Consider the following 25846-nt stretch of genomic DNA (forward strand, 5'->3'; position numbering starts at 1 on the left):
TATAGCTTGTCTCAAGCCACGCTGCCTTCAGCACCACAATGCTGTGACTCCATATATACAGGCAGCACTTTTTATTCACTGGCCCAAGCGTTCTGTCTCCATGCCTGCGTCTTCAGCCTGCTCTGTATTCCAACCTTCAGAGGATCTTGGATGAATCAGTGCCAAAGATCCTCTGCTCAAAGCCAAGTTCTGCTGGCCCTGGCTCATCTTCTCCCTACTCACTTTTGTGTTACCCGAGATGGAACCCAGGGCCGCTCAAATGCAAGCTAAGCATTCTCCCACTGACCTATAGCCCTAGTTTCATCCCGTTTCTTTGCTGCTGACCACAGGAGCTCCCCACCATCCATTTCTGTGCTCCCTATTGTAAAACACTCAGGTGTCTCCTTTAAAACACATCTTAAGGCTGGGGAGATAGGTCAGTGCTTTAGAGTGCTTACTTCTATTATAAAAGACATGGGTTCAGTTACCAGCCTCCACATGGTGCTCACAACTGCCTGTAACTCCAGTTCTGGAGGGTCCGATGCCCTCTTCTGGCCTTCATGCCATGCTGCATACAGGTGATGCACGTTTATCCACATGGGCTTATACACACACACACACACACACACACACACACACGCACGCACGCACGCACAAACAAACAAATCTTAGGGGTTAAGAACACTTGTTACTTTTGCAGAGGACCCGAGTTCTATTCCCTACACTTCCATGGGGCCGCTCAGAGCAGCCTAGCTCCAAGGAATAAACTCTTTTGGCCTCTGTGGGTACCCTCACACCTTTGTGTGCACATAAACACAAACACACACATACACATACTCAAATACATCTTGGGAGTGATTTGGTAGCTTATCAGGTAAAGGTGCTTGCTGCCAAGCGTAACAACCTGAGTTTGATCCCAAGAATCCTCCTAGAGGAAGGAAAGAACCGGTTTCTGCAGGTTGTTCTCAGACTTCCTCATAGATGCTGTGGCACATGTGTGCCCTCCCCCAAGTGTGGTAAAAAACAATTTACAGTTCCCAACATCTTAGAACATGTCACCACATGCCAGCAGTCATTGGTTCTCTGCATCCTGAGAGAGTCTCTGAGGTTCCAGTATGTCACCTGGCACAGTGTCAGGCTTCCTGTCCTCGTTGGTCTAGACTTCCTTTGAGTGGTAGGGATGCTGTCCTGCTTTCTTGTCTGCCTGCATCCCTGCTTCTGAGCTCCATACAAGTTTCTATTTTTTCATCACTCTCATGGCCAGAGGGATGAGATTCTGAGTTGGTTTTTGTTTCTGGAGAGACTATCATAAATTAGGCTGGGGCCTGATAGTCCCTTCCTCTCTCTTATGGGTAGACTAAACCAGAGTTCAGAGGGCCAAGGAACAAGCTGGAGAGCAGCCTGGGCCCACAGCCCAGGTCTGTATGGATGTGGTGGTACCTTCCCCAAAGTTCTGAGACCTTCTCCGTTTGCTGCTCAGTGAGTTCAAAGCGAGTGCCTCACTAATGACGGCCCCTCTCGGAGCCTGTGCATCCTCCAGGTCCTTTGTTCGCTGTGTGTTTGATTGTTTCCCTGGCAGCCAGGTGCACTTGATCTCTGATTCACTCTTCTCTGAGCAAAGCCCTGTTAGGTAGGTGAGTGGGTCGGGAGTTCTAAATTTATTATAGGAGGTCCCCCCTTCTGTTTAATATTAAAGTCCTGTCAAGAGTCGTGCAGGTTGCTCACCCCACGTCTCTGAAGTCTGATCAGTTTCCAACTAAGTCCACTTCTGACCACACATCTGTTACCCACAGTGAGACATCTGCCTGGGACACATCTTGTCTCACCTACTTTCTTGTCTTCAGACACCACCGCCCAGCGTGAGTAGGTTTCCTGTGCTGAGCTCTCTGGGGTCCTCTTTGGGGAAGGTGGCTTGCCTGCCTGCTCCTGGTCTGATCAGGGGCCTGTCAATTCACCCACTCTGTCTCCAGTCCTGGCATGTGTACGTTCTGAGGAGTGCCCCCTGCAGGTAGGTGAGGGCTGTGCTTCCTGGCTCTCCCTTCTCTTCCTCCCTGCTCCCACTCGAGCCCCTTGCTGAAGTTTGTTTGGGGCCACATTTCTGGATGTTTATAGCATCAGACGCCTAGCTCTTCCAGAGCGACGGATGCAGGAGAGGAATTGAGGCGTTTGTTTGAGAGCTTCTGAGAGCTTTTTTTAGTGCGAACAGTTCAAAGAGCTCCTCTTGTTAATCAGAGGAATATTCCAGCATCCCTGGGGTGGTCACACTGGCTTAATTGGAACCCAGGCTGCTTTGAAGCCCTTTTAATCCTTTCCGGGCTAGGAGAAAGAATTGGGAGGCAGCAACTGTAAATTTGAAATTTCTTCATTTTATTTACATGTGTCTGGGGACCCATGGAGCTTGTTTCTCTGAGGCATTTGTGTTTCAGACTGTGGATAGCTGAGTGAGATTTGGACATTAGGTGGCTGTGGTGGGAGAGTTGCAGGGCAGTGGGTCACTTCAAAGTGGCAGCAGCGGGCCCTGGTGCCCATGCAGTCTAGCAGCCTCTGAGGCATGCTGTCTTGTTCCTGGCCTCTGGCCGCTATGCCTGCCAGTCATTTATTTTGCTACATGGGGATGGGACATTAGCCACTCAGCAGAGCGTTCTACCACACCTCTTTAGCTCCTCAGGTGGATCCAGGTCGTTGTGCCAGCTAGACCCTTCAGGACAAGTACTCTTGTCTGACTTTCTCTGAGCTACCCAGGGTTAGTTGTGATTTAAAAAAAAAAATTTTTTTTTTGAGGTAGGGTCTTAGAAGGTTTTAGACAGGCCTTGAACTCAGCATATAGTTACAAATGACCTTGAACTTCTCTCTGCCACCAGGCCTGGTTCATGCAGGGGATAGCACCCAGGGCTTCTTACATGCTGGGCAAGCACTTGACCAAATGAGCCATGTCCCCAGCTTGTGTTTGGTTTTGAACCAGGGTCTCACTGCCCAGACTGACCTCAGGATTCTCCTGAAGCAAGCTTCTGAGTGCTGGAGTAGGTGTTTGGTTTTGAAATTTCATTTTTCCATGTATTCACATGGTTTTGGGGATGCTCTGTCTCTGTCTGTTATATCCATGCTGGGTTTACAGAGGTGTGCCACCGTGCCTGGTTATTATGTGGTGGTGGGAGTCAAGCTCAAGTCATCAGGCCTTAGTGGCAATCACTTTACCTAGCAGCCATTGTCCTAGCCTCAGGGCCACCCTCCTGGAGGCTCTTCCTGACCGGTTTTTCAGAGTGACCACCTCACTTGGGTCACCCTTCCCCCCATCCTTGCTGGTCTGTAACCATGCTTGTCATGGAAACATTACACGTTGGTTTTGTCCTATTGGCCATCAGTCCCAGCAGGTAGTGAGAACCTGTGATTCTGGACACCACATGTTCTGTCAGTGTGCGGTCCACAGGTCTCACTCCCACCTCACTTGGGTCACCCTTCCCCCCATCCTTGCTGGTCTGTAACCATGCTTGTCATGGAAACATTACACGTTGGTTTTGTCCTATTGGCCATCAGTCCCAGCAGGTAGTGAGAACCTGTGATTCTGGACACCACATGTTCTGTCAGTGTGCGGTCCACAGGTCTCACTCCCACCTCACTTGGGTCACCCTTCCCCCCATCCTTGCTGGTCTGTAACCATGCTTGTCATGGAAACATTACACGTTGGTTTTGTCCTATTGGCCATCAGTCCCAGCAGGTAGTGAGAGCCTGTGATTCTGGACACCACATGTTCTGTCAGTGTGCGGTCCACAGGTCTCACTCCTAGATATGTTGGAGACAGGGCCTGACTTGTGTGGGTCAGGCCGGCATGGAACTCGGTTGGAATCTTCTAGCCTCAGCCTCCTGATCACTAGCTGTGCTGCTGTACCAGACTGGGAGGTTGCCGCGGCACAAGGTCTGTAAGTCCTCACAGGTGCTGCACTGAATCAGCCGCTCCCTCCTCCCTGTGCTCAGAGTTGGAGCTGACTCCGGCTTGGCGGCATTTCCTTCCTCACTGTTATCCACCCACCAGCCTGCCTCTCGGTGATTTTCGACCTGGTTCTGTCACCAGGCAGCTTTGCTCCTTTCCTTCTGCTTATTCCAGAACTGACAGGCCATGTCCTACAGGGCCAGCACCAGCAGCGGGGATCACAAAGACCCAATGAAGGCCCAGTGCTCCTGATGTTGGGCCATCAGTCAAGTAAGGTAATGTCAACCTGGTTTCCTAGATCAGGAAGCGAGGTTTAGCTGGACCCGAACTTGATCCTGGCCTGCTCCAAGGCAGTTTCGCCATGTCCTGTCTTTTCACCTCTTTGTTTATTTTTCTGAGCTGCACTTTGGGGAAAGTGCATAAAGATGTTTGGAGCCACACCTGCCTGCTCTGGAACGAGGCCAAGGGGACAGAAGTGTGTGTTCACTGTTTAAATTGCTCTTAAGTATATTTGCCTGAGTATACCGGTGACCTGACACGTGGAGGCTAGAAGACAACAAGGGGCTTGGCCCTTGGGCTTGTTGGCAATCACCTCTACCCTCTGAGCCATCTCATTGGCCTGGAAGTGTGCTGTCAGTTTCTGTTCAATCCTCTTGTATTCCAGCTGAGCATGTCCTGAAGTATTATCTGTCTATGACACCCTCTGCTAAGTACTTTGTTCTCATGACTTGGTTCAGCGAGGACAGCTGAGTCTGCAGGGGTCGGCTGGTTGGGTATGGGGCCTGAGGCCTCTGTGAGGGCCACCCTGACTGCCTGTGCTGCCTGGCTTCCCAGTGTAAGCTGTGAGTTCCACGCCTGGAAGTAAAGATGAGACCCATGCACATGTTTCTGGTCTCTGTATTTCTTGCTGTTTGGGGTTGGGTTTATGTGGGCAGCAGGGCAAAGGACCATGGCCTCAAATGACCTGGATTGTCTAGTGCTGCCTAGGCTAGTCCAAGCTAGCTTTGGCAAATTCTGGCAGATATTGCAGTCTCAGATCACTTCCTAGTAGGCCATTTGTGATCATTTTCCTGTTTCGTTCTCTAACTTGTACATGTATATGCATATGTGTGAGTATATGTGCACGCTTGTGAGGTCACAGTGTCTCCACCTTATTCATTCGCCAACAGCCATTTCCACTTTATTTTTGGAGACAGGATGTCTTCTTGAGCCTGGTGCTCATTGGTTTTGCTAGATCATCTGGCCACTGAGTTCTGGGGATCTTCCGGTCTCTGTTTCCAGAGCTCAGGGGTTATAGGCAGGAACTGCCACCCTTAACTTCTTCTTGAGGAGTGAAGATCAATCAATCAGGTTAATAAGATGGCCACAGTGGGAAAGCATTTGGTACCAAGCCTGGTGATCTGAGTTTGATCCTGGGACCCACATGATGGAAGGAGAGTACTGACTTTCAAAAATTCACATGTTGCCCTCTGACCTACACACACACCACTCTCATAAATAAGTGCAAACAAACAATCAGGTTTTGGTGCTTTCAGATAGGCATTTTATTAACCAAGGTATCTTCACAGGCTCTACCTTGTTTTTTTTTTAATTTATTTATTAAAAAGAATCAGGTCTTCGTTTCTGTAGCCATCCCAATTCACCAAAAGAACAGTGCCACGTTACCCTGGCTCTGCTCATGCTCACCCCAGTCCAGCTCCCTTGGTGTGGATCATTCTGAGCTCTGAGACAACAGTGGACTTGCTCATTCGGTCTTACTCCCAGGAGTCACCTGCTCTGTGACTGAAGAGATAGTCTGAAAGCCCTCACCAAACCAGTGTGTGCAGAAGACGGCTTTACTGTGCCGAGTGAAGGCCGTGGAAGGTGCACGGGGAAATGGTGCAAAAGTTGTGAAGAGGAAATTTTTAAACAATTCAGATCAAAAGCTATAAAATCAAGTCAGGTGGCAGGCCCCACCTCTGAGGCACAAAGCTTGTGGTCATGAGTGTGTCTTCAGGGTGTGGTTTGTTTGAAACGTAAGATAAAAATTCTTCTGTGCAGATTTGTGGATGAATATAGGAGTGTGTGTGTGAGACACACACACACACACACACACACACACACACACACACACACACACACACACTTCTGCATGCTTGCCCAGGTGAGGCAGCATGGAGGCCTCAGATTGACATTAGGTTTCTTCCTCAGTTGCTGTCCACCTTGGTGTTTTTGAGAGGCTCTGTCACTAAGTGGAACTTGCTGTTTTGTCTACACTGGCCGCCAGCTCGCACCAGGGAGTCTTCTGTCTCCCTCCTCTGTGCTGAGTACAGGTCTGAGCGGCTGTGCCCAGCTGGTGCATGCTAGGAATCTGAACTCGGATCCTATGCTTGTGTAGTAAATGCCTTACCCAGTGTCCTGTCTCCTCAGCCTGCATTTTTTTCTTTTTAAGTTAAAATGTCTTGGGTACAAGCCAGGTATGGTGTGGCACCCACCTTCAGTCCCAGCACTTGGGAGGCTGATACATATGTGTTCATGGCTAGCCTGGTCTCCATGTCGAGTTCCAGGACAGCCAGGGCTATATAGTGTGGCCCTGTTCCACCCTGCCCCCCAAACCAAAAACAAAAACTGAGGTACATAGATTTTCAATTTCTCTCTTAATGAACGTTAGAATCAAATCGTAAACCTGAGTATTTAGATAGAAAGTCCCACTCTCACGACAGCTCACTCTTTCTCACACAGACTCCCCCCTCCTTCTCTACAGATTTCACCAATGCTCCTGTGGTGGCCTCTTTTATAATGCCAGTCATTTGTGTTACATGTAGCTGAATCTCATTTAGGAATGATCTGATTGTTTGCTTATAAATGATTATAGTTGAATTCCCATGTGTTAGTTTGTCATGGGAATAACACATTTCCTTTTTTTTTATTTTAAGAGTTTTAGATAGCACCTGCTTTATAAGGTTCAGAGCTAAGCTTTGAAATAAGTAGTCATTGTCTACCTAGTAGTTATTCTATTTCCTTGGCATAAAACATTTATGAAAGGACTGGTGAATTGGCTCAGCATGAGAAGGCGCCTGCTACCAAGGCTGGTGGCCTGAGTTTAATCCCTAGGACCCAGATGGTGGAAGCAGAGAACCGACTCCTGCACGTTGTCCTCCCTCCACACATGTGCTGTGCCACCAAACCCCTAATACATATTTCAGAATGCTGAGGAAGTTTGCAGGGGTTTGCAGCTAAGACTCCTGCTTATTCTTTCGTGTCCTCCAGGAAGCCGCATCTCCTTTATTTGTCCCCTACACCCTTAGTGTAAATGCAAGCCAACATAGCCATGCTTAATTTTTGGCTTATTTAAAGACACAATGCATTCACATTTTGCTTCCTTTTGCGGGAGCAGGGGAGGGGGGAGTCTTGAGACAGGTTTCTCTGTCTCGCCCTGGCTGTCCTGGAATTCACTCATAGACCAGAGACCCACCTGCTTCTGCCAGAGTGCTGGGGTTAAAGGCCTACGCCACCACACCTGCTCTCTTACTTTATGTAGTAATGCATTTTGGAGGTCTTTCCTATCACTTATATGTAAATTGAGTATTCTTTTCTCTTGATTTCATCATCTGGGAGACTAATTTGGCCAGTAATAGTGAACCTGGTTTTGTTCTCTCCAGCTTGGGATGGAACTTAGGTCACGTGAGCAGGTATTCTGTCACACCTTGAGCCCAACACTGCACTTTTTTTTTCTTGAGACAGAGTTTCTCTGTGTAGCCCTAGCTGTCCTAGAACTCACTTTATAGACTAAAATGGTCTTGAACTCACAGAGTTTGCCTCCTTCTTGAGTGCTGGGATTAAAGGCGTGCATGACAATTGTGGCTAGCTGGATACTGAACTTTTAATCCATGTTTTACCGTCAGACTCAGGCAGAACTTGGCAGGATGTATTCTTCTAAAACAGTCTCATGGGTTTTCATCTTTTTTTCTTCTGCAGTGAAGAGCCCAGAACAGAATTGAAGGTGAATTCCTCCTGTGACCCTGACCCCTGATGAAGGAGAAAGATGGCTGGTGGCCAGGGTGGAGTGCGCGGTGTGTGAGCCTGTGCTTCAGGCTGGGGAGGATAATGGTGCAAACAGGACGCACAAAGAACCGGGTTTGATGGTGATGCTTAGGGTTGTAGCTATGTATGCCGGAGCAAGCCCAACTATAGACAGGTGGCGGTGAGTGGACACCTGGAGTGACAGGAGAGCTGTGTGTGCACACTTACGGGAGAAACTCCCCAGAGAAGGGGTATGTGGGACCTGAGGAGAGATGTGAATTGGAACAGCTTCTGCCTTCCTGTTTCTCTCCTGGCCAGGCCATCTGTGTGACCTCATTTCCAAAAAGGAAGAGGAATGTCATGTGACAAGGGCCTGCTGGTCCTTTGCTGCCTGAGACGGCAGCCAGCCCTGCCTTGTCTTCCTCAGGGAGAGGGACTGTCCCTCTACACACTTGGAGCTGACAATTTTGGAAGGTGGATGAATGATATTACCTGCTTCATGGTCAGGCAGTCACAGGATGGTTCCCAGCTCTAATGACGATGCAGACTTATGTCTCTCGAGTGTCTGCTGGAGCCTTAGTGACTGTGGCCTCAGGACTTACTCGAGATTCCAACTCTTGCTGGGTGGCCTTAGGGTTGTGGACAGCAGGCACAGCCACTGCAGGTGGATCTGCAGTGCATGGCACAGCGTTAGGCTGCCGTGAAGTGCTGACTTAGTATGTGATGTTTGCTTGTCCTTGGTCCTGGACCTTCTAAACCAGCTTCTCATCAGTCCTGGGAGAAGTCTGACTCTCTCCATAGCAGTGAGTGCCGTCACCCTTTCAGCTTTTAGCACAAGCTTTCGGTATCTAATGTGTTCTGTTCTGGACTTGGCATACTTTTTGCAAGAACAATAAACCCATCTTGCTGGGGATGGGGGGTGGAGGGCTCTGTTCCCTCCTTTCCCTCGTTTTTGGTTGGGCCCTGGCTGAAGCCCAGTCCCTGCAGTTTTGGACTGTGGTCTCACCCCGTGGCTTCCTATTCTCTGGAAAGAATGGCACCTTGGAAGAGAGCTCATGGCCTGGTGTTTGCTAATTGGGTCTGTGGCTGCTGCCACTTCATTCATTCTCGGCACTGGTGTCCTCGGGATTGGGTGTCTTTCAGACGCTGTGAAACCGGCACTTACGGCTTCAGTGAGAGCCATGGCACCTGCTATTAGAACTCAAAATAGCTGCAGTTGGGGCTGGAACTGTCTTTGCCTCCGAAATAAACTAGTGGGCTCAGGCCCCCAGCATTCTGTGCCTGCAGCTGAGTTTGTGTCACAATTCAGCTGTTCCTGAACAAAGAGGCCTCTCCCCGAGAGCCCCCCGCCAGACCATGAAAGGCCTCGCAGCTGAAGCCGCGGTTGTTCGGCAGCAGATGCCACAGCTTGGACTGCAGTTGGAACTGTCACTTCCCTGTCATCCCATGTGTTGGAGGCCCCAGAGGCCCTACGCGCCTTCCACTTTGTAGTTGTGAAGTGCGAGTGTCACGCTCGCTGCACCGGACTGGCAGCGGTATTTTTAGGCCACAGTGGCACTCGGTGGGACGCCTTGTATTTGAAAGCACTTTGCTAATCCCTAGAGAGCCTGGAAGCTTCTCCGAGTATCTTTAACCACACAGGGTAGGAGGCTGCTGCAGCACAGTCTCAGCCAGCACCTGGCAGTCCATGGGCTCCGTTCAGGGATGAGGTGAAGGCCATGCCTATGGGTGAATCCTGTGATTCCACAGGTCTGGAGAGCCCTCCTCCATGCCTATGAGCTCAGCACAGGTGGTGGGGGCCAAGCAGTGCTGAGCTGGTTCCTCTATTCCAGGGCTTCTTAAGGATTGCCCCTTCCCTTCACCACGGTGCTGGAACTCATGGTGGACTGACAGCACATGGCGAGTGCTCTGCTCCCTGCACTGCAGCTTCTAGTAACTCTCCCTTGTGGCCTTTTCTTTCTTCCTTTTTTATTTCCTTAAGGTTTTTTTTTAAAAATTTTGGTGGGGGTTATTTATACTTATATATACATGCATTGCAAAATTGCAGTCTGTGCAATTCATACAGTACATAGAAGAGATCTTGATTGCTCCCACCCAGTATGGGCAAGCACAATTTAACTGAGCCACACTTCCCACCAGGCTGCGTACTGTGAATATAAGAATATACGTGTTGCTTATTCTTTCTGTGTGTACTTCAAGTGAAGAGTCAGTTTGTGCCTGGCTCTTTCTTGGGCATCTTTTGCCTGGTACACTAGTTTGGTCATTCTGCCAAGAGAACTTCATACCCTGCCTGGGTTGCCAGAGACTCACAGGTGGAGCTTTGAGGTCTGGAACTGACCTCTTATGGGTCTGCAGGTAGATGGTCCAGTGCTGGTGGTTGCTTTATTGTGACCTTGTGTTGCAGAGAGGGGGATGGAGGGAGGTTCTTTTTTAAAAAATATTTATTTATTTATTTATTATGTATGCAATTCTGTCTGTGTGTATGCCTGCAGGCCAGAAGAGGGCACCAGACCTCATTACAGATGGTTGTGAGCTACCATGTGGTTGTCGGGAATTGAACTCAGGCCCTTTGGAAGAGCAGGCAATGCTCTTAACCACTGAGCCATCTCTCCAGCCCCTGGAGGGAGGTTCTTGATGTATTTTCCTGGTGCTGGAGTTGAAACCCTGGGTCATGCCTGCTAGGCAAGTACTCTACCACTGGGCTGTATCTCCAGCCCCTCAGACAGGGCTGTAGTAAGGTACTATGCACGGTTGGAGGGGTAGCTCATCTGCACCCAGGTGTGACCAGGATCTTGCTCATGAGAATTGTACTGCACATGAGTGCACACACATTTAGAGGCTAGAGGTCTACCTTGGGTATTATTTTTTTGGTTTCATCTACCTTGTCTTTTAAGTAGAGTCTCTCATTCGCCTGCGACTCACCAAGTAGGTTAGGCCAGGCAGAGAGCCCTAAGCCCACACCTGTGTCAACCTCACCAATGAGCAGGTGCCATCACATTTATCTGGCTTTGTATGTTCTTAATATTTTTAGTTCCATTTTGTTTAATCAATTAATTGTGTGTGCATGTGAAGTTCAGAGGACAAGTTGAGGGAATTGGTTCCTTTTCCCCACGTGGAGTCTAGGCATTGAACTCAGGTCCTCAGACTTGGTGGCAAGTACCTTTTTATCCACTGAGTCATCTTACTATCCCAACACACTCAGTTTCCCCCTACCCCAGCATGGCTTATGGGAACTGAACTCGGATCTTTATGCATTATGGAAATACGTTACCAACTGATGATAGCTCTAAGGTGTCTTTTGAAAGTAGTCTGCCTAGGTGGGTAGACTGTGTTTAGACCTGGATGCTGTGAGTCCTGGCTACTCTGCACATGGGCTGCAGGATCTCTCATGCAGATCTCTGAATTGCCAGTGGATGCTGTGACTTTTGGTGTTTTGTTCTGTGCACACAGTTGGATCTGTTTCCAGGGAAAGCAGGAACTGAGTGTGCCTTCTTTACCCTTTCAGGACTCCAGAGGACCTTTCCAGGTTCGTGGTTGAGCTGCAGCAGCGAGAGCTCGCCCTGAAGGAGAAGAATAATGCCATCACCAGCAGGTAGGTGGCCTGGGTGAGGCTGGCTGTACCAGCACATAGGTGGCCTAGGTGACTCTGGCTGTATTTTTGTTCTGGGCAGTTTGAGTCCTGTGTATTTTTCTCCTGGGTTACTGGAAGTGGTTGTCTATTTTCTATTACTGTTACATAGTATCTGGGGCTGAATACTTTTCAAGAACTTTATTCTTGTAGGGCATAATGGTGGTCTTATTAGGGCATAGCTCTGCTTAGGACAACAGATGATAGGTTTGTGTATGCATGCATGTTTCGTGCTAGCTTGCATATTGGAGAAAGCTAGAAGGGAAGGGTTGGGGTTTTAACAGCTCTTTGAGAGAGCCAAGGATTTCTGAGAGCTATCTCAGTGCCTTTGAAAGTCATTACCCTCAGTGGCCTAAAGACCTCTCATTCCATCTGCTTCCATATATGACTGTTTCAGGTGGGTGGACTCATTTAAATTGCATGCATGCAAGTCACACATTGGGAGTTGGCTGTGCCTCATGGGTCCACGGTCTGAGCCATTGCACTAGATGCTGCCTCACAGGCCATAGCTTGAGGCACTCTGCAAGTTGTCTTCCTGACCCCGGGTCCCTGCCTAGATCAGGAGCCTTGCAGCTTTCCAGCAGTGTGTGGACTCTGATTGGCCCTTGGGTACATGCATGTGTGATGTATGCAGACCTTTGTGCTCACAGACGTGAATATTCCATCTGGCCTGTGCCCTTGATCACAAGTGACAGAAATCTTACCCTGAGATTAGCAGCAGGCATGTGTATTCCCTGGTCTAGTCGGAAGTCCAGGGGCAGCTATGAGGCCCCGCTTGGCCCGCTGTGCTGCTTGTCCTCCCTACTTTCCCAAGCCCGACACCAACTGTGTGGCCTATGTTTCTGCCCTGACACTTTAAGGGTCTGCTCAGATGTCAGTCACAAGTGTCAGATCCCCAGGTCACCCACACTCCCATTCCACCACCCTTTTTCAGGCTTGGGGATTCTCAGAAGTCAGGAGAGTGTCTCCGCTTAGACTCCTGGTTTCTTCTGACACACCCAGCCCAGGAGCAGCTGGGTGGAGGGTGCTCAGAGCAGGCAATGTTGGGGTTCACTCTCTTCAGTTACACCACCCTCCCACCACCTTGTTGCAGTCACCAACCCCAAAGTGTCCAAATCCTTCTGGGAAGAGCTTCACAGCCCAGCCCCAAGTCAGTGGTTGGGGATAGGAATGTCTACCCTCTGTTTTCTAGTCCTTTTGTGACCAGCTCCAGTCTGAGCATGGTGGGGTTGGACCAGCTTATCTCTTGAGCAGAGGAGCTTGTTGAGGATACCAGTAGAGATGCCTGTCACCCAGTGGAGCCCAAGAGTTTTAGGGTTCCGCCAGTAACCAGAGTCCAAAGCCTAATGCGTTTGGCCTTTTTTCACGTTAGCCTGGTCCCCTGTTCATTTGTCCTGGGGCTGGCCGCTCAGATGGTGTTGTGACTTTGAGGTGCCATCCTAGGTTTAGTGTTGCAACAAGAGACAAAAAAGTAGTCTTCTTCGAGTCTTTTCTGGAAATGGAAGGCTTTTCTGGGGCCCCAGTCCAGCTGATCCCCTTCAGTGACCAAAATTGGGTATGTGCCTATTCAGATCATATACTGATGGAAGATGGGGTTGCCATAGTGAGCCCAAGGTCATTCTATGTGTGATTGAGCTACCTAAGGCCAGGGAGACTGGCTTCTGCAGAGCCAGAGGGAGGGGCCATGTGCAGCGATCAGGGCAAGAGCCTCTAGTGCCCTTGCATGGACAGACACTGGGGGGAACATGGAGCTGACCGTTTATTGTTGATGATCCAGCCATAGCCTTGTCCTTTTGTGGAGACAGTGTTTAATCATTTATTACTAGCCAGAAGGAAGGGTTTCTCATATTGAGTGCTGATGTCACTCTGAAAATTGGCTTCTAGAAGCATCTGGTTATGTTGGACATAATCACATCCATTTACTTGAGGAAGCTCACATGATAAAGATTGCATTTTGCTTTCAAAGCCACTGTCAGATGAAACGGGCATGAAAAGTGATTTGGAATTAAAGCTTGAACGTTTGCCTGGTGATCCTCTTCATTTTCCTCTGACTATGAAACGGAATGAACTATTAAAGGGAAGGAAACCTGTCTGTGATTCCCTCCCACCCAGAAGTTAGCTGTTGTGACCAACACAGTAAGACTCGGGTCTGCCTGAGAGTCACGGGGCAGGGGAACCCATTGGTACACTTTCCACCGTACCTGGCTTGTGTTTGCCTGTGCCAGGGGTAGGCAGGGCTGAGGGTCCTCTGAGTCAGTACACCTGTAACGTCAGGGCATCCCATGGGTATGCCTGGTGTTTCCCTCTCTTCTGTAGGATGCCATGGTTCCTAGTGAGCAGATCTCAGGGAGGAGGGGCATGGTCCATAGTAAGTATTGCCTCTGCCTCCCGGCGAACATTTTTCCAAGATGAGTTGTTTAAATGTGCTGGTCTTCTGTGCCTGGGTTCATGTGGGACCTGTGACTTAATTGTTCTCTGTGGCTTCTGTAGCCTGGAAGTAGGCTTTTCATGGAGCTGGCTAAGCATTTGCCTGGCTTGTGAGGCTTGCAGAGCTGAGCTGCTGAGCTGAGGAGTGGAGAGGCAATAGCTATGGGGTGCTGGGCCTAGGTTTCCGGGGTCCTCACTATCAGACTGGGGCAGGTGCCACTCTTAGTAAGGTAGGAACCAGTGGTCATTGTGGAGTCCAGTGCCATGTCTGGAACCTGAGATGGCCTAGTTTAAGGTAGTTGTTACTCTGGTAGGGTGGGTGGTTACGAACCTGGGTCCTCTGGTGCATCGTGTTTCAGGCCACTCAGGAGATGAGCCAAGACTCTGTGTTCCCAGCCTGTTGTGTATTGGGTCCTGGGCCCTGCCTTTCCCTTTAATGTGGGCTCCAGATGGAGTCAGATCTCAGAATGGGGTGGTGGCTAGGTGGTGGCACTGGCCTTAGCGGTTGGGCCCCTCAGCCTTTGGGTCCTGGGCTTTACAGGGCAGGTCTCCACCATTTTGTTCACTGGACCAGAAGACTCTGCAAGGTCAAGTGTTTTCCCTTGGACTTTTGAAGACAGTTAGGCAGATTCAGATGACATGGAGAGGAGAGAACAAGGTGCAGCCCGCGTGTGTTGTAGAGGGTTTCACAGGTGGGCCCAGCTTTCCACAGGAATGGGCATGGCCCTGTGGGTGACGTGTAGTTGCTGAGGAACAGATCATCAATACGAGCTCAGGTCATGTTCTAGAGGGCTTTGGTTCTGGTCACATCTCATGGTTAAGCAGGGCAGTGGCCTGCACTCCCATCATGCTGTGTATTTGTCTGCTGTTCTACCTATTGACCATGTCTGAATCTTGCAAACAAAAGTTTGCTTCTTTCGTGGCTTTCAAACCCCTGCCCTGAACTTCATAAGCAATGGCTTGATTCTGTTTTTTTCTCCCTTCCTGCCCCCCTCTTCCTTTCCCTTCCTCTTTCCCTTAATTCATTATCCCTCTAGTCCTTTCTTTTCCCTTCTCTCTCTTTCCCTTCCCCCCTTCTCTTTCTCATCTACCTTCGCACTTCCTTTGGTTATCCTCTCTTTCATCTTTCCATCTGTCTTCCTCCTCTTGTCTTTTCCTCCTTTTCCTCAGCCCTGTTTTGCTGTGAGGAAAGTGTAGACTTTGTTCAGTGTGGTCTCAGGATGCCCATGATGCTCATTGACTGTTGGAAGGCAGGACTCCCGCCCTATCTTTCTTCTGTGAAGAGCATGGCAGCACCTCCAGTCTTGGGGGCATTCACTCAGGTGTACAGCCCCTCCCAACCCGGCATGTAAGTCATCTGCCTCTGCCAACCCTAGCTGTGTTCAAAAGCTGGCATCAGGCACCCCTGCTGGGAGCCAGAGAGTGAGTGTGTGTAGGTCTGTCTGCTTGGGGCGCGAGGTTTTTGTGTGTTGGCTGCAGTCCCCTCTGCAGGCCCGTGTGTGGGGGACGGAGCCTTGCCTCTGGGAAGGCTGCTAAGCAGGGCTCTGAGGTTCAGGGCAGTAGGGGCCTCACCAAAGGAGGCAGAGCCACTGACGTCATCTGCCTCTGGGAAGATCAGATGATGTCACACCCTGGAGTTTCCAGCTAGCCAGAAGCAAGGCAAGTGCTTCTTTCCTTTGATCTCACCTTTGAGATGGAATGGCCGTGATCCTTAGCTGCTTAGGTGTGGTTCTGAACTCATTAGACTGAAACAGATTTTTTTTTTTAAAAGACATTGTTTTCTTATTTTTTCAAGACTGATCTAGGACTCCCTGGAATTTCCGGTGTAGCCTATGCTGTCCTTGGACTCTTAATCTTGCTTCCTCAGCCTCCCTAGTGCTGGCGTAAGGTGCTTGTTGTCCCATTCAGTTGAATTTATTTTCTCTTTTATCTGAGTGTTTGGGTGAAAGTCCAAAGGTGCAGCTCACACTTCCTCCTAGAGGTGCTGGGGTTTTTGAGTAACAGGAGGTGGAGGTGGGGGCTGGTAGAGGGGAGTAGGGGTTGGGGAGAATGTTACAGGGCATATATGGATGGAGGCATGGACGATGTGGCCTGTTCGGTAGGCGGAAAGGATCTGGTAGTCTTTGCTCAGGTGAATGTTGTCTGTTGAAGTGGAGAACATGTCTCTGTGTGGCTTTGTTGGGGACTGCATCCCTGGTGTCAGTCAGTTCTCTGATTCGTGAGGACCAGATGGGAAGGGTCCATGTTCAGGATATGTGCAACCGGGTTGGGAAGATTCCTGCTTGGTGGACAAAGGGGTGACTTTCCCACTGGGCACCAGTAGGGGATCCTCAAGGAGGTGCTAGCTGTACATTCCCATTGAGGGCAACTGTGAGCCATCGGGCTGTGCCTGCTCCCCTTCTCACCCACTGTGCACTGCTCACAGGCACCATCCATCATGGATATGGATGGGGCTGTCAGGGCCTGCCTGTGCATCGTCGGCACCTTCGCACAGGATCTGATTACAGTGTCAGGAGCCCTGCCCTCTTCACTGTGCCAGCTTTGCCTCTTGTCCTGTAGGGCTGATTTATCTCTTGGCTTTGTGGCTAAGGGTTTGTTGCCTGGGGTTTGGTTGTAGATGTTGGGTGTGTCCTCTGTTCACTGTCCAGCACTGCCCGAAAGTCCCCTCTGCTCTTGCTGGGGCTCTTTAGAGTCAGGAGTCAGGGGCCCAGATCTCTACTGTGTCACCATTATTACTTCCTGGCTTCCTGTTGGCAGTGCTGAAGTGTTGTGGCCGAGTGTCAGACAAGAGGCTCACTGACTACTCAGTTAAGTTATCATGTAGACAGACACTTACAGGATGGTCCTCTGCGCCTTGTGAATGTTGACAGAACCGAGAAAACTTGTGCAGGGATTTGAGGGGGTTTTTGTGTTTTGCTGGATGGGGGAAGGGGTGGTAGAGAGAGCAGGGCCTCTTTGTCATCTGTGATGGGAGCAACCAGCGTCCTTGGGTGTTTCATTGCTTGGAATACTCTTCCTAAGCAGTGTCTGATTTGTCCTAGGTAGGTATGGTCCCCATTCCCTCAACCATTTTCAGAAGGTGAATTTGAACCCCAGTGAATCTGCAGGGAGGCAGTAGAAACAAAACTAGAACCAGTCTGTCAGTCTCCCAAGCATCCATTCTACAGCTCTGGTCAGAACCCAGATTGCCAAGGAAGTCCCGACACAACTTTTGTCTGGGACATTTCAAGTTTTCCAGCCTGCCACCTCCTGAGATGCTCATGTAAGGCAGAGCCACTGGAGCAAGCTGTGTAGTGATGTGGACATGGATGCTTCTCCCCTCCACTCTGCCTTGTCTGCCATCCATGTAGGCCAGGCTGAGCTCTTGGAACTGAGACACACTTTTTCCATCCAGCTTTCATGAGCTACCTGCTCACACCCAGGGCTGCACTTGCTGTGGCCTCACCTTGTGGCTACAGTCCAGATAATCTCCTGCTGCTCGGCGGAGCATCCTGTGCCTGCAGACCTGGGGCAGGATTTGGGGGCCAGACATGTTGAGTCCTGAGGTTCCTGTTGTTCAGGTCGTTGTCAACACCTGCTTGTCTATCAGAGGGGCCTTAAGAGGAAACAGTGAGTGGAGGATGTTGCCCCATCTGTGCATGGAGCCTGTGCCCTGACTTTCTCCATTGGCTCCCAAGAGTCAGTTAAGTTCAATATCGGAGTCATAATTTTTGCCTGTTTGTCTAGAGCAGTTAGGCCATCCTCTCACAGCATCTTGTAGTATAATGAGGCCTTGTCACCTGTGTGAGCTGGTGCCCGCATGAGTTATAATGCTCTCGAGCTGTCTAGAGGCCAGCAACGCCAGTGACAGGTGCTCAAGATTAATGATGTAGGGACATGTTTTGTGCCTCCAAGGGGGTGTCACGCCGCCACCATGGAGCTGTGATGGGGGTGAGCAGTTATTGCTGGCTCCAAACTCAGGTTGCCTGTGCTTGGATCTCAGGTCCACCACTGAGGAGCCCTTTGTCCTTGGACAGTTTAATCAGCCTGTCCACAGTGAAGGCACCTTTTCAGGTGGGGTGTGTACAGGAGGGTGAAGGATTGACCATAAAGGATATAGGCTGGTGTCTTGAATAGTAAACAAGGGCCTGAGTAGGCACCGTAGTCATCTTTATTGTCATCTGTGTTTGTGGAGCCATCGTGAAAAGTTCCTAAGACATGACAGCCCTGGCACTTGAGTGTTCCCAGTGGGCACCACAGGCAAGATGAGTTCTGGTGGATGACTGCTGGTGATGGCCAGGCCTGGAGATGAATGCATGACAATGGAGATGATGCTGGAATTTGTTATGGTTGACTGGGTGGGCAGGAGAGGAGCAGCGAGAAGCCAGCCCTGGCCTGGCTCATCTCCCATAGCCGTGCCCCCTGCCAGGTCTTATGCTCATTGCAGCCATTTACTGTTTTGGCATGAGCTAGCTCCTGGGCTTGTCAGGGACAGAGGCGGAGGCCTTAAATGTCCATCTGGTTCTTTCTACCAGCGTGAATGGGCTTTGGCAGAACAGTTGAGTCAGCTTGCCTCTGGTGGGCTCTCTCCACATGTCCATGGCAGCCCCCACTGTGTGTTTCAGGTATGCAGTGGGATCTGCTCACTGTGACCACAGGCCTCTCCTCAGCGCTTCCAGACCAAGTTCCTTCAGGGGCCGCCAGTCACTGTTCATGTGCCTCTAGAGACTTCGCTGGGGCCTATGGAGGAACATTCGGAGAGAGGCTGTACTTTCCTTCCTGGGACAGGGAGGCCATGTCCATTGTAGCCTAGGCTTCCCTTCATTTGTAGATTGGTTGTATCAATACTTGTTTCTGAGCTAACTGTTGTCTGGGCTCCTTATGGAGCCGTGGAGGCTTAGGCTGTTGGCCGAGCTCCCTGGCTTTCAGTTTAGTACCCAGGCTGTGAGTAATGGTGTATGGTTACAAACACTTATGTTTCCAAAACTCAGCCAGGGTGGGCCTTGCATGGCTGGCCAGACAGACCTGTCTTGCCACCTGCTTTCTGTGCAATGATCTGTCTGTAATGGCCTCGCCATCATCCTTCTAGGCCCGGGCCTGTGCCCTATCTCAAGTCTTGTTGAAGTGCATGCTTGTTTTCTCCATTCTAGGACTCACGCCACTCTCTGTCACTGCTTTTTCTAAAGCGACAAACTGTGTCATTCTTTTCTACACCTGCTTTCTGCACAGCTGTCCAAGGGACACTTTATGACTCAAGTCACGCCATATTGTCCCCACACCTGAGCCTTCCCCTGGTGCTGTGTCTCCAGAGTGGGTGCAGCTTCCTTGCCAGGCTGCACAGCACCAGCATCCTCTGCTCCTGTGATGGCTCAGTCCAGGGTCTGAGCACCCCCTCCTGGCCGCCTTTCCACCCCTCCCTGATGTGCCTTAGTGTTATGCTTTCAGCCTTGTGTCTTATTTCCCCTTGTGGCTTGGCAAACCTGTCAAAGCTAGGATTCTTGTTTAAATGAATATACATTTGCCTCTGCCTAACGGTGTCTGTGTCCATCTGCTTGTCTGCCTCAGTGCAGGGTCTGTGCCTGGCTTGTCTGACAGTGAGTCTGACAACATTGCAGCCACAGCACATGCTCTCTGCAGTTGAGCTGGATGAGCCAGAGCTATTGACGGCTGCACAGGCCTGGGCTTATACTGTTGAGTTGGCTGTGGCCTGTAAGGCCGCCTGCATCTTCCTTCCCTGCTGTCCTCTGTTCCCTGTCACTTGGGCTCCTGTTCTGCCAGAGGTGGCAGCAGCTGAGCTTGGGAGTTGGTACCTTATATTGCCTGTGTCTGGTCTGGCACTTGGCATTATCTGTGGCATCTGTCACAAGTAACTCTAGCCCACCTGCTTCAGCCTGGGGCCTCTGAATGGCTTAGGACTATGAGCATGGCCACACCCCATTCTGATTAGTGCCTAAGCAATAAGCTTTCTCCAGTTTTCTCTTACATGGTACCTGGGAGGCAGCTTCTGTGCCAGGGCTGAGGCTGTGCCAAGCAGGATGAACTAGAGTTCGGCTCTTGTAGGACTTGTGTGCACTGGGCCTCAGCACAGGCCCTGATGTCGGTGGGGATGGTAATACAGAGTGCTGGGCAGCAATGGTGTCATCCTGGGCTGCTTGCAGAGAGAAGGGGTGAGATGGAGACATTGGGGGAGGAGCCAAGGTATAAGCGTGCGTACGTGCGTGCGTGCGTGTGTGTGTGTGTGTGTGTGTGTATGCATGTGCAGGCACAGACATGATGATACAAAAGTATGGAAGGAACCTGTGTATGCATCTCACTAGCATATATGGCTATGAAAGTAGATGAGGGGACATTTCTTAGTGGATGCGGGTTTTGTTTGGATCCTGTAATACCAGAACTGTTCGTTTGTTTATTTTTTGGTGTGGGGGGAGCAAAATAGAATGAAAAGTGACTTGAAGTGTACACTGAAATGTGGAGAGCAGCTACCCAAGTGTGAACTCTTCTGCAGCCCTAGTGGCATGGGGCAGGGGCATATTGCCCATAACTGCCCTGCAAGGGGCATGCTGCTCTTAGCCTCCTCCAGCCCCAGGACTGCCTGGCCAGGAGCCACAGTCACATGGGGAGAGGTATTGTGTACTGTTTGCCTCTCCACCCCTCCTTATGACAGTGGGCTCCATGGCGCTTCTTTGGATGCTGGGGTGCCTCAGCGGAGAACCTGCCATATTCCCTCCATCCTGATCCTCTTGTATGCCAGTCCTGCCTCCTAGGAGACACTCATGTAGTAACCTGGGCTTGAACCTGAAGGCTGCCCACACCAAATTGATCTGGTCTGGTTTTGACCTTGGTTGCAGAATGCACTAGGCATTGTGGGCTGCTTTGCTGGTAGACTGGTTTACCTACCAAGTTATGGCCCCAGCCACCATCTTTTCCTCTGACACGCTTACCAGACAAGGGCTTTGAGCATGGCTGTGTAGCACTCTGCCTGAAGTCTTGTTAGTATGTGCCTTAGGAAAGTCACCTTCCATCTGGTAGGTTTGGGTGCCATAGAACAGACCCAGTGTGCTGCTATTCCATGTTAGGGACCCAGCGAGCTGGTATCTGACACCATACTTTTTATACAGTTCCCTTAGCACACTGTTCTGAAGGGAACATAAGGGCAGGTGGAACATAGAGTCTGAAGTGTGACTGGTAGCTCCCACAGTACTTATCATGTGTAGCTGGGGACTTCTGGCCCCTCCATGCAAGTTTGCCTGTCTTTTTTGTTTTGAGATACTTTCTCTTCTTGCCTTTTTTTTTTTTTTTTAAAAGCAGGAACAAAACCCAGTGGCACTGTCCCAGAGCTGTGTATGTGTTGGAACTGGGCCTGGTTTAAGCTCTCGGCACAGGGCAGCCTCAGAAGGCCTTGGCAACTGGTTGCAGTGCCCAGCTTTGGACATGAGATGGTGCCTGTAGCACTCGGAGCCCTGCCTGCTTACTCCTTGAGGCTTCCTTCCGGAGCCTCCCCAGCGGTGGCATTCGAACCAAGTCTATAAATTTTGTGACCAATTAATTAGTGGGAGAGCGGGAGGGGGAGAGAGAGACTGGAAAGACCTTGTGATGAGTGGCCATCTGTCACAGGTGTCTCCCTGGAGGGTTTAACTCTTCTTCCTGTCCTGTGTGCTCTGTGATCTTTGCCATCGAGTTCTTTGTTGAGTGCCATAGTGTGTGTGTATGTGTGTGTGTGTGTGTGTGTGTATGTGTGTACACACATAGTGATATAAACCCCAACCCAAGCTTGACCTTGGCCCTGTTTAAGATGCTCCTCTGTTTCAGGCTGCCTCTGTTCTCCTGCTCTGCCTTGAGACCAAGTCTGGGTCTCCCATCCCCCAAAAAGCACACCCAGCCCATCCTGGGATCGAGAGCCAGGTCTAGGTCTTTTATTGAATCTTCCGAGTTCCCTAGGTATGTCTACCTGTTCTTGATTGTGGTCTAGGGAGGCACAACTGTGGGGGTGAAAGACCATTGCTGATGGGCCCTGTGTGTGGTGGTTAATGGACATGCTCCTTCACGGCCAGATTGCTGTCCTTCTATGCCTGCCCTGTGTCTTCCCCCACTATCCTGGAGTGGGGGAGGGCCAGGGTTCTGGACCTGTTTGCTTGTTTGGCTCTTCAGCTAGGGGAGGTGCCATTAACATTTCTTACCCGGATTGTTGCTTTGTGTGTCTTGCATATCCATATTTAAAGTGGTATTTACATATTCATAGATTTTTAAATAAGTTCTTATTGTTAAGGGATGTAGAAATGGATAAAATGTGAAACTCCCTCTTCTATTCAAGCACCAAAGAAAACTTCACCCCCTCCTACCCTGAATGCCGTCACTTTCTGAGTGTTAGCTCTGTTGCCATGGAGATTATTCTGGAAGTCAGCTGTCCTGTCCCATGGCCCTCTTTCAACTCTGCCCTGCCTAGCCCATGTCCAACACACTGCGCGGTTCAGTAGTCCACTTCCCACAGCCGTGCCGTAAGGTCTTGTCACACTCTGGGTCCCTCTGGCATGACCCTTACCTCCTGATGGAATCCTGGAGACACCATCTCCATTTTTGTCTCTCTCTCTCTCTCTCTGTGTGTGTGTGTGTGTGTGTGTGTGTGTGTGTGTGTGTGTGTACGTGTGTGTACATAAGGCCAGGGGTTTGCGTTGCTTTCTCCTTTAACCTCATTTTTTTCAGAGAGTCTCTTGCTTGAACCTGGAGCTGGCCTGACTTGCCTAGTGTCCTGTCTCTACCTTCCCAGTGCTGGGATTGCAGGCATCACTATTACCCCTGGCTTTAGGCGGATATTGGGGATCCATATTCAGGTGATGCTTGTATTACAAGGACTTTCCCACCCTCTTCTCATCCACTCCCTACTCCTGTTCCCACATTTCCCTTCTTTTGGAAGAAAAGCCTAAGACAGATAAGGCTTGTCATTTTGGAAGTTAAATGCCCCTGCCCTGGCCTCAGGCACTCCTTGCTCTGCAGCTGGTGCCTAGGACTTTGAGGGACCGGGTACCTTGCAGTTCCCTTTTCTGTGGAAACAACCACTCTTTTCTCCCTATAGGCTCCCATGAAGGCCATTGTAGTTGGATTTTTCTTTGGGTCGCCGGTTCCCAAATAGGAACATAGAGACTTATTAATTATGAAAGCTTGGCTTTAGCTTAGGCTTGTCCCACTAGTTCTTATAACTTAAATTAACCCATTCATATTAATCTACATTTTGCCCCGTGGCTTTTTAGCCTTTCTTTCATTCTGTATGTCTGACTCCCTCCATGCCTTGTTGGCATCTCTTTTCTTTCTTTCTCAAGCCTAAATTTATCCTCCTACTTATTCTCCCTGTCTGGAAGTCCTGCCTATACCTCCTCCCTTGCTGTTAGCTATTCAGCTTTTTATTAGACCAGTCAGGCGCCTTAGGCAGGCAAGGTAAAATAGCAGTGCATCTTTACATAGTTGAACAAATGCAATATATCTTTATATAGTTAAACAAATGTTGTGTAACATAAACAAATGCAATGCTTCTTTACATAGTTAAACAAATATTCCACAACAGGTCATAGGTCAGAGATGACCTAGCGTTGCTGGTTTTACATCTTGGAGCTGTTTGACTTTGCTTCTGGAATATCTGTGTATGGGAAGCCCAGTTGGAGACACTGAGAGAGTAGAAGAGCCAAGGAATTAGATTCAGTCTGGAGGTCAAGTCTGGGTAGGCACTTTGGGTCTAGAGACCAGAACTGTATGATCCGTAGAGATCTGACTGCTCTCCTGGTCAGTGCTGGCATGTGGCAGTGGATTGACGCAGGACACTAGGGTATGAGCAGTGAACACATGATTGGAAGTGTCTTCAGGGACTCTACTTGACATTGCTTTGACAGAATCAGACCTAGAGGGCATAATTTTTGGTCTCTGCCTTTTCTCCCTTTTTTTCTAAGCATGACATTGCGTTTTGTCATCTCAGTGAAGTCTTCGTTGACCATGGTGTCTGGGAAGCCCTAGAAGACAACAATAGACGTGACTGCATCCATCAGCAGTGGAAGCTGATGTGCAGAAAATGAGATGAAGGAAGCAGCAATTGAGTGCTGCAGTCTGCATTCCAAATAGCTTAGCTATCTCCACTGAGACTACAGTCAGTGGGCACAGCTGAGCACATGGCACCCCTTTCCCTGCCAACAGCCCGCAGGCCTCACCTGCACGGCTCAGCGCCTTTGTTATGACTGGAAGGAAGAAACACTGCTGGCATTCCTTGGGACTCCTCAGGAGTGGCATCACCTTGCCTGTCACTAGAGGGCAGTGAGGGCTGCCTACTTTTGTCACTGAGTGGTGTAGAGGGAGTTGGCATTGGCCAGGTTCCTGGTGACTGAGCTGCCACTAGGTCCTCTGTGTAGATACTCTTAACTCTGGCCTGTCCTGGCTGGCTGTCTTGACGTGGTGCTCTGTGGCTTGGATGGTTCTCAGGACCAGAGTCCAGGGAGGTAGCCATTGTTGCTGAGGACAGAGGTGCCTTGCTGCTGGGTTTGGGATAGGCAGCTTTCTTGCTCAGCAATCTTGGTTGCAGACCCATGAATCTTTATTTTATTTTATTTTTATTGATTTTTATCGAGCTTTACATTTTTCTCTGCTCCCCTCCTCTTCCACCCTCTCCCATGGTCCTCATGTCCCCAATTTACTCAGGATATCTTGTCTTTTTCTACTTCCCATGTAGATTAGATCTATGTATGTCTCTCTTAGGGTCCTCATTGTAGTCTGGGTTCTCTGGGATTGTGATTTGTAGGCTGGTTTCTTTGCTTTATGTTTAAAAACCGAGTGAGTACATATGATAATTGTCTTTCTGGGTCTGGGTTACCTCAATCAAAATGATATTTTCTAGCTTCATCCATTTTCCTGCAAAATTCAAGATGTCATTATTTTTTTTTCTGCTGTGTAGTACTCCATTGTGTAGATGTGCCACATTTTCCTTATCCATTCTTCAGTCGAGGGGCATTTAGGCTGTTTTCAGGTTCTGGCTATGACAAACAAAGCTGCTATGAACGTAGTTGAGCACATGTCCTCATGGCACGATTGAGCAGCCTTTGGATGGTATTGCTGCAGACCCACAAGTCTTCAAGAGGGCTGCCCTGTTACTCAGGGCCTCAGGTTCTAACCACCCCAGCTTAATGCCGGTCTTCGCTTGACTGTGAACACACCTGGCTTGAAGTTGGAATTAGTGTGCTCTATGTCGGGGCTGCTGGCAGTGCTGTGTGCTGCGGAGGGGAAGAATTGGAACCAAAGCTCCTAAAGGTCCTGTGGAGATTCCCAGCCAACCCCCAGTCACTTCCTCCAAAAGTCTCCACAACCTTTCTCAGCAACATCACCCACTGGGGACCAAGTGTTCAAATACAGGACCTGGAGGGGACATTTTTCATTGACCCACCACACCCAGCAGCTGTGAACTGCCAGTATCTCCTTAGGGAGAGGTGGGACCCCTAAGTTTCTTCTCCATTCATAATGGAATATTGACTGGCCTGGACTGGGGCCCAGTCTCATGCAGGCCTTGCCAAGGGATCACTGTGTACTTATGAGTGCAGCAGGCATGTCTTTTCCAGAAGTCTGGTCCCATGGCACGTCACCTTCCCCCAGCGCTTACACTCTCTCCTTCCCCTAGGCAGGTGTTTTCCTACATGCCACCAGGTTTAGTGAGAGAAGTGATGTGTCACCTCCTTAACTTTTGGTCAAAGGAGAGTTAGTGGATTCCCAGGTCTCCCTCTGTGGTGAGTCTGTTGTGGTCTGTTGAAGTCCAGTGTCCTCCTCATTGTCCAGTGCTTGGGATGTGCAGCTTATTGTAGTATGCATTTGGTTCTGGTGGGCTGCTCTTCTCTCTGTCTGTCATTCTGTCGTACATCTTTCTCTGTGTCTGTCTGTCT

At 49.8% G+C, this 25846-nt stretch overlaps 1 protein-coding gene across 2 annotated transcripts in view; it reads left to right on the forward strand.

The window, feature by feature from the left end:
- Positions 1–25846, forward strand: part of Mad1l1 (mitotic arrest deficient 1 like 1) — a 322152-nt gene that overhangs the window by 53048 nt on the left and 243258 nt on the right. The window contains exons 1-2 of one of the 2 annotated variants that reach the window (XM_075974638.1): positions 8696–8712; positions 11415–11501. Coding sequence is in view for 1 of the 2 variants with exons in the window: in XM_075974631.1 (XP_075830746.1) it covers positions 11415–11501 (87 nt within the window). In the remaining variant the exon portion in view is untranslated. Of the gene's footprint in view, positions 1–8695; positions 8713–11414; positions 11502–25846 lie in introns of those variants that run through there. The other variant, XM_075974631.1, reaches the window with a different exon arrangement.

The sequence above is a fragment of the Microtus pennsylvanicus genome, chromosome 1 (assembly GCF_037038515.1).
Source record: "Microtus pennsylvanicus isolate mMicPen1 chromosome 1, mMicPen1.hap1, whole genome shotgun sequence".
Lineage (NCBI taxonomy): Eukaryota > Metazoa > Chordata > Mammalia > Rodentia > Cricetidae > Microtus > Microtus pennsylvanicus.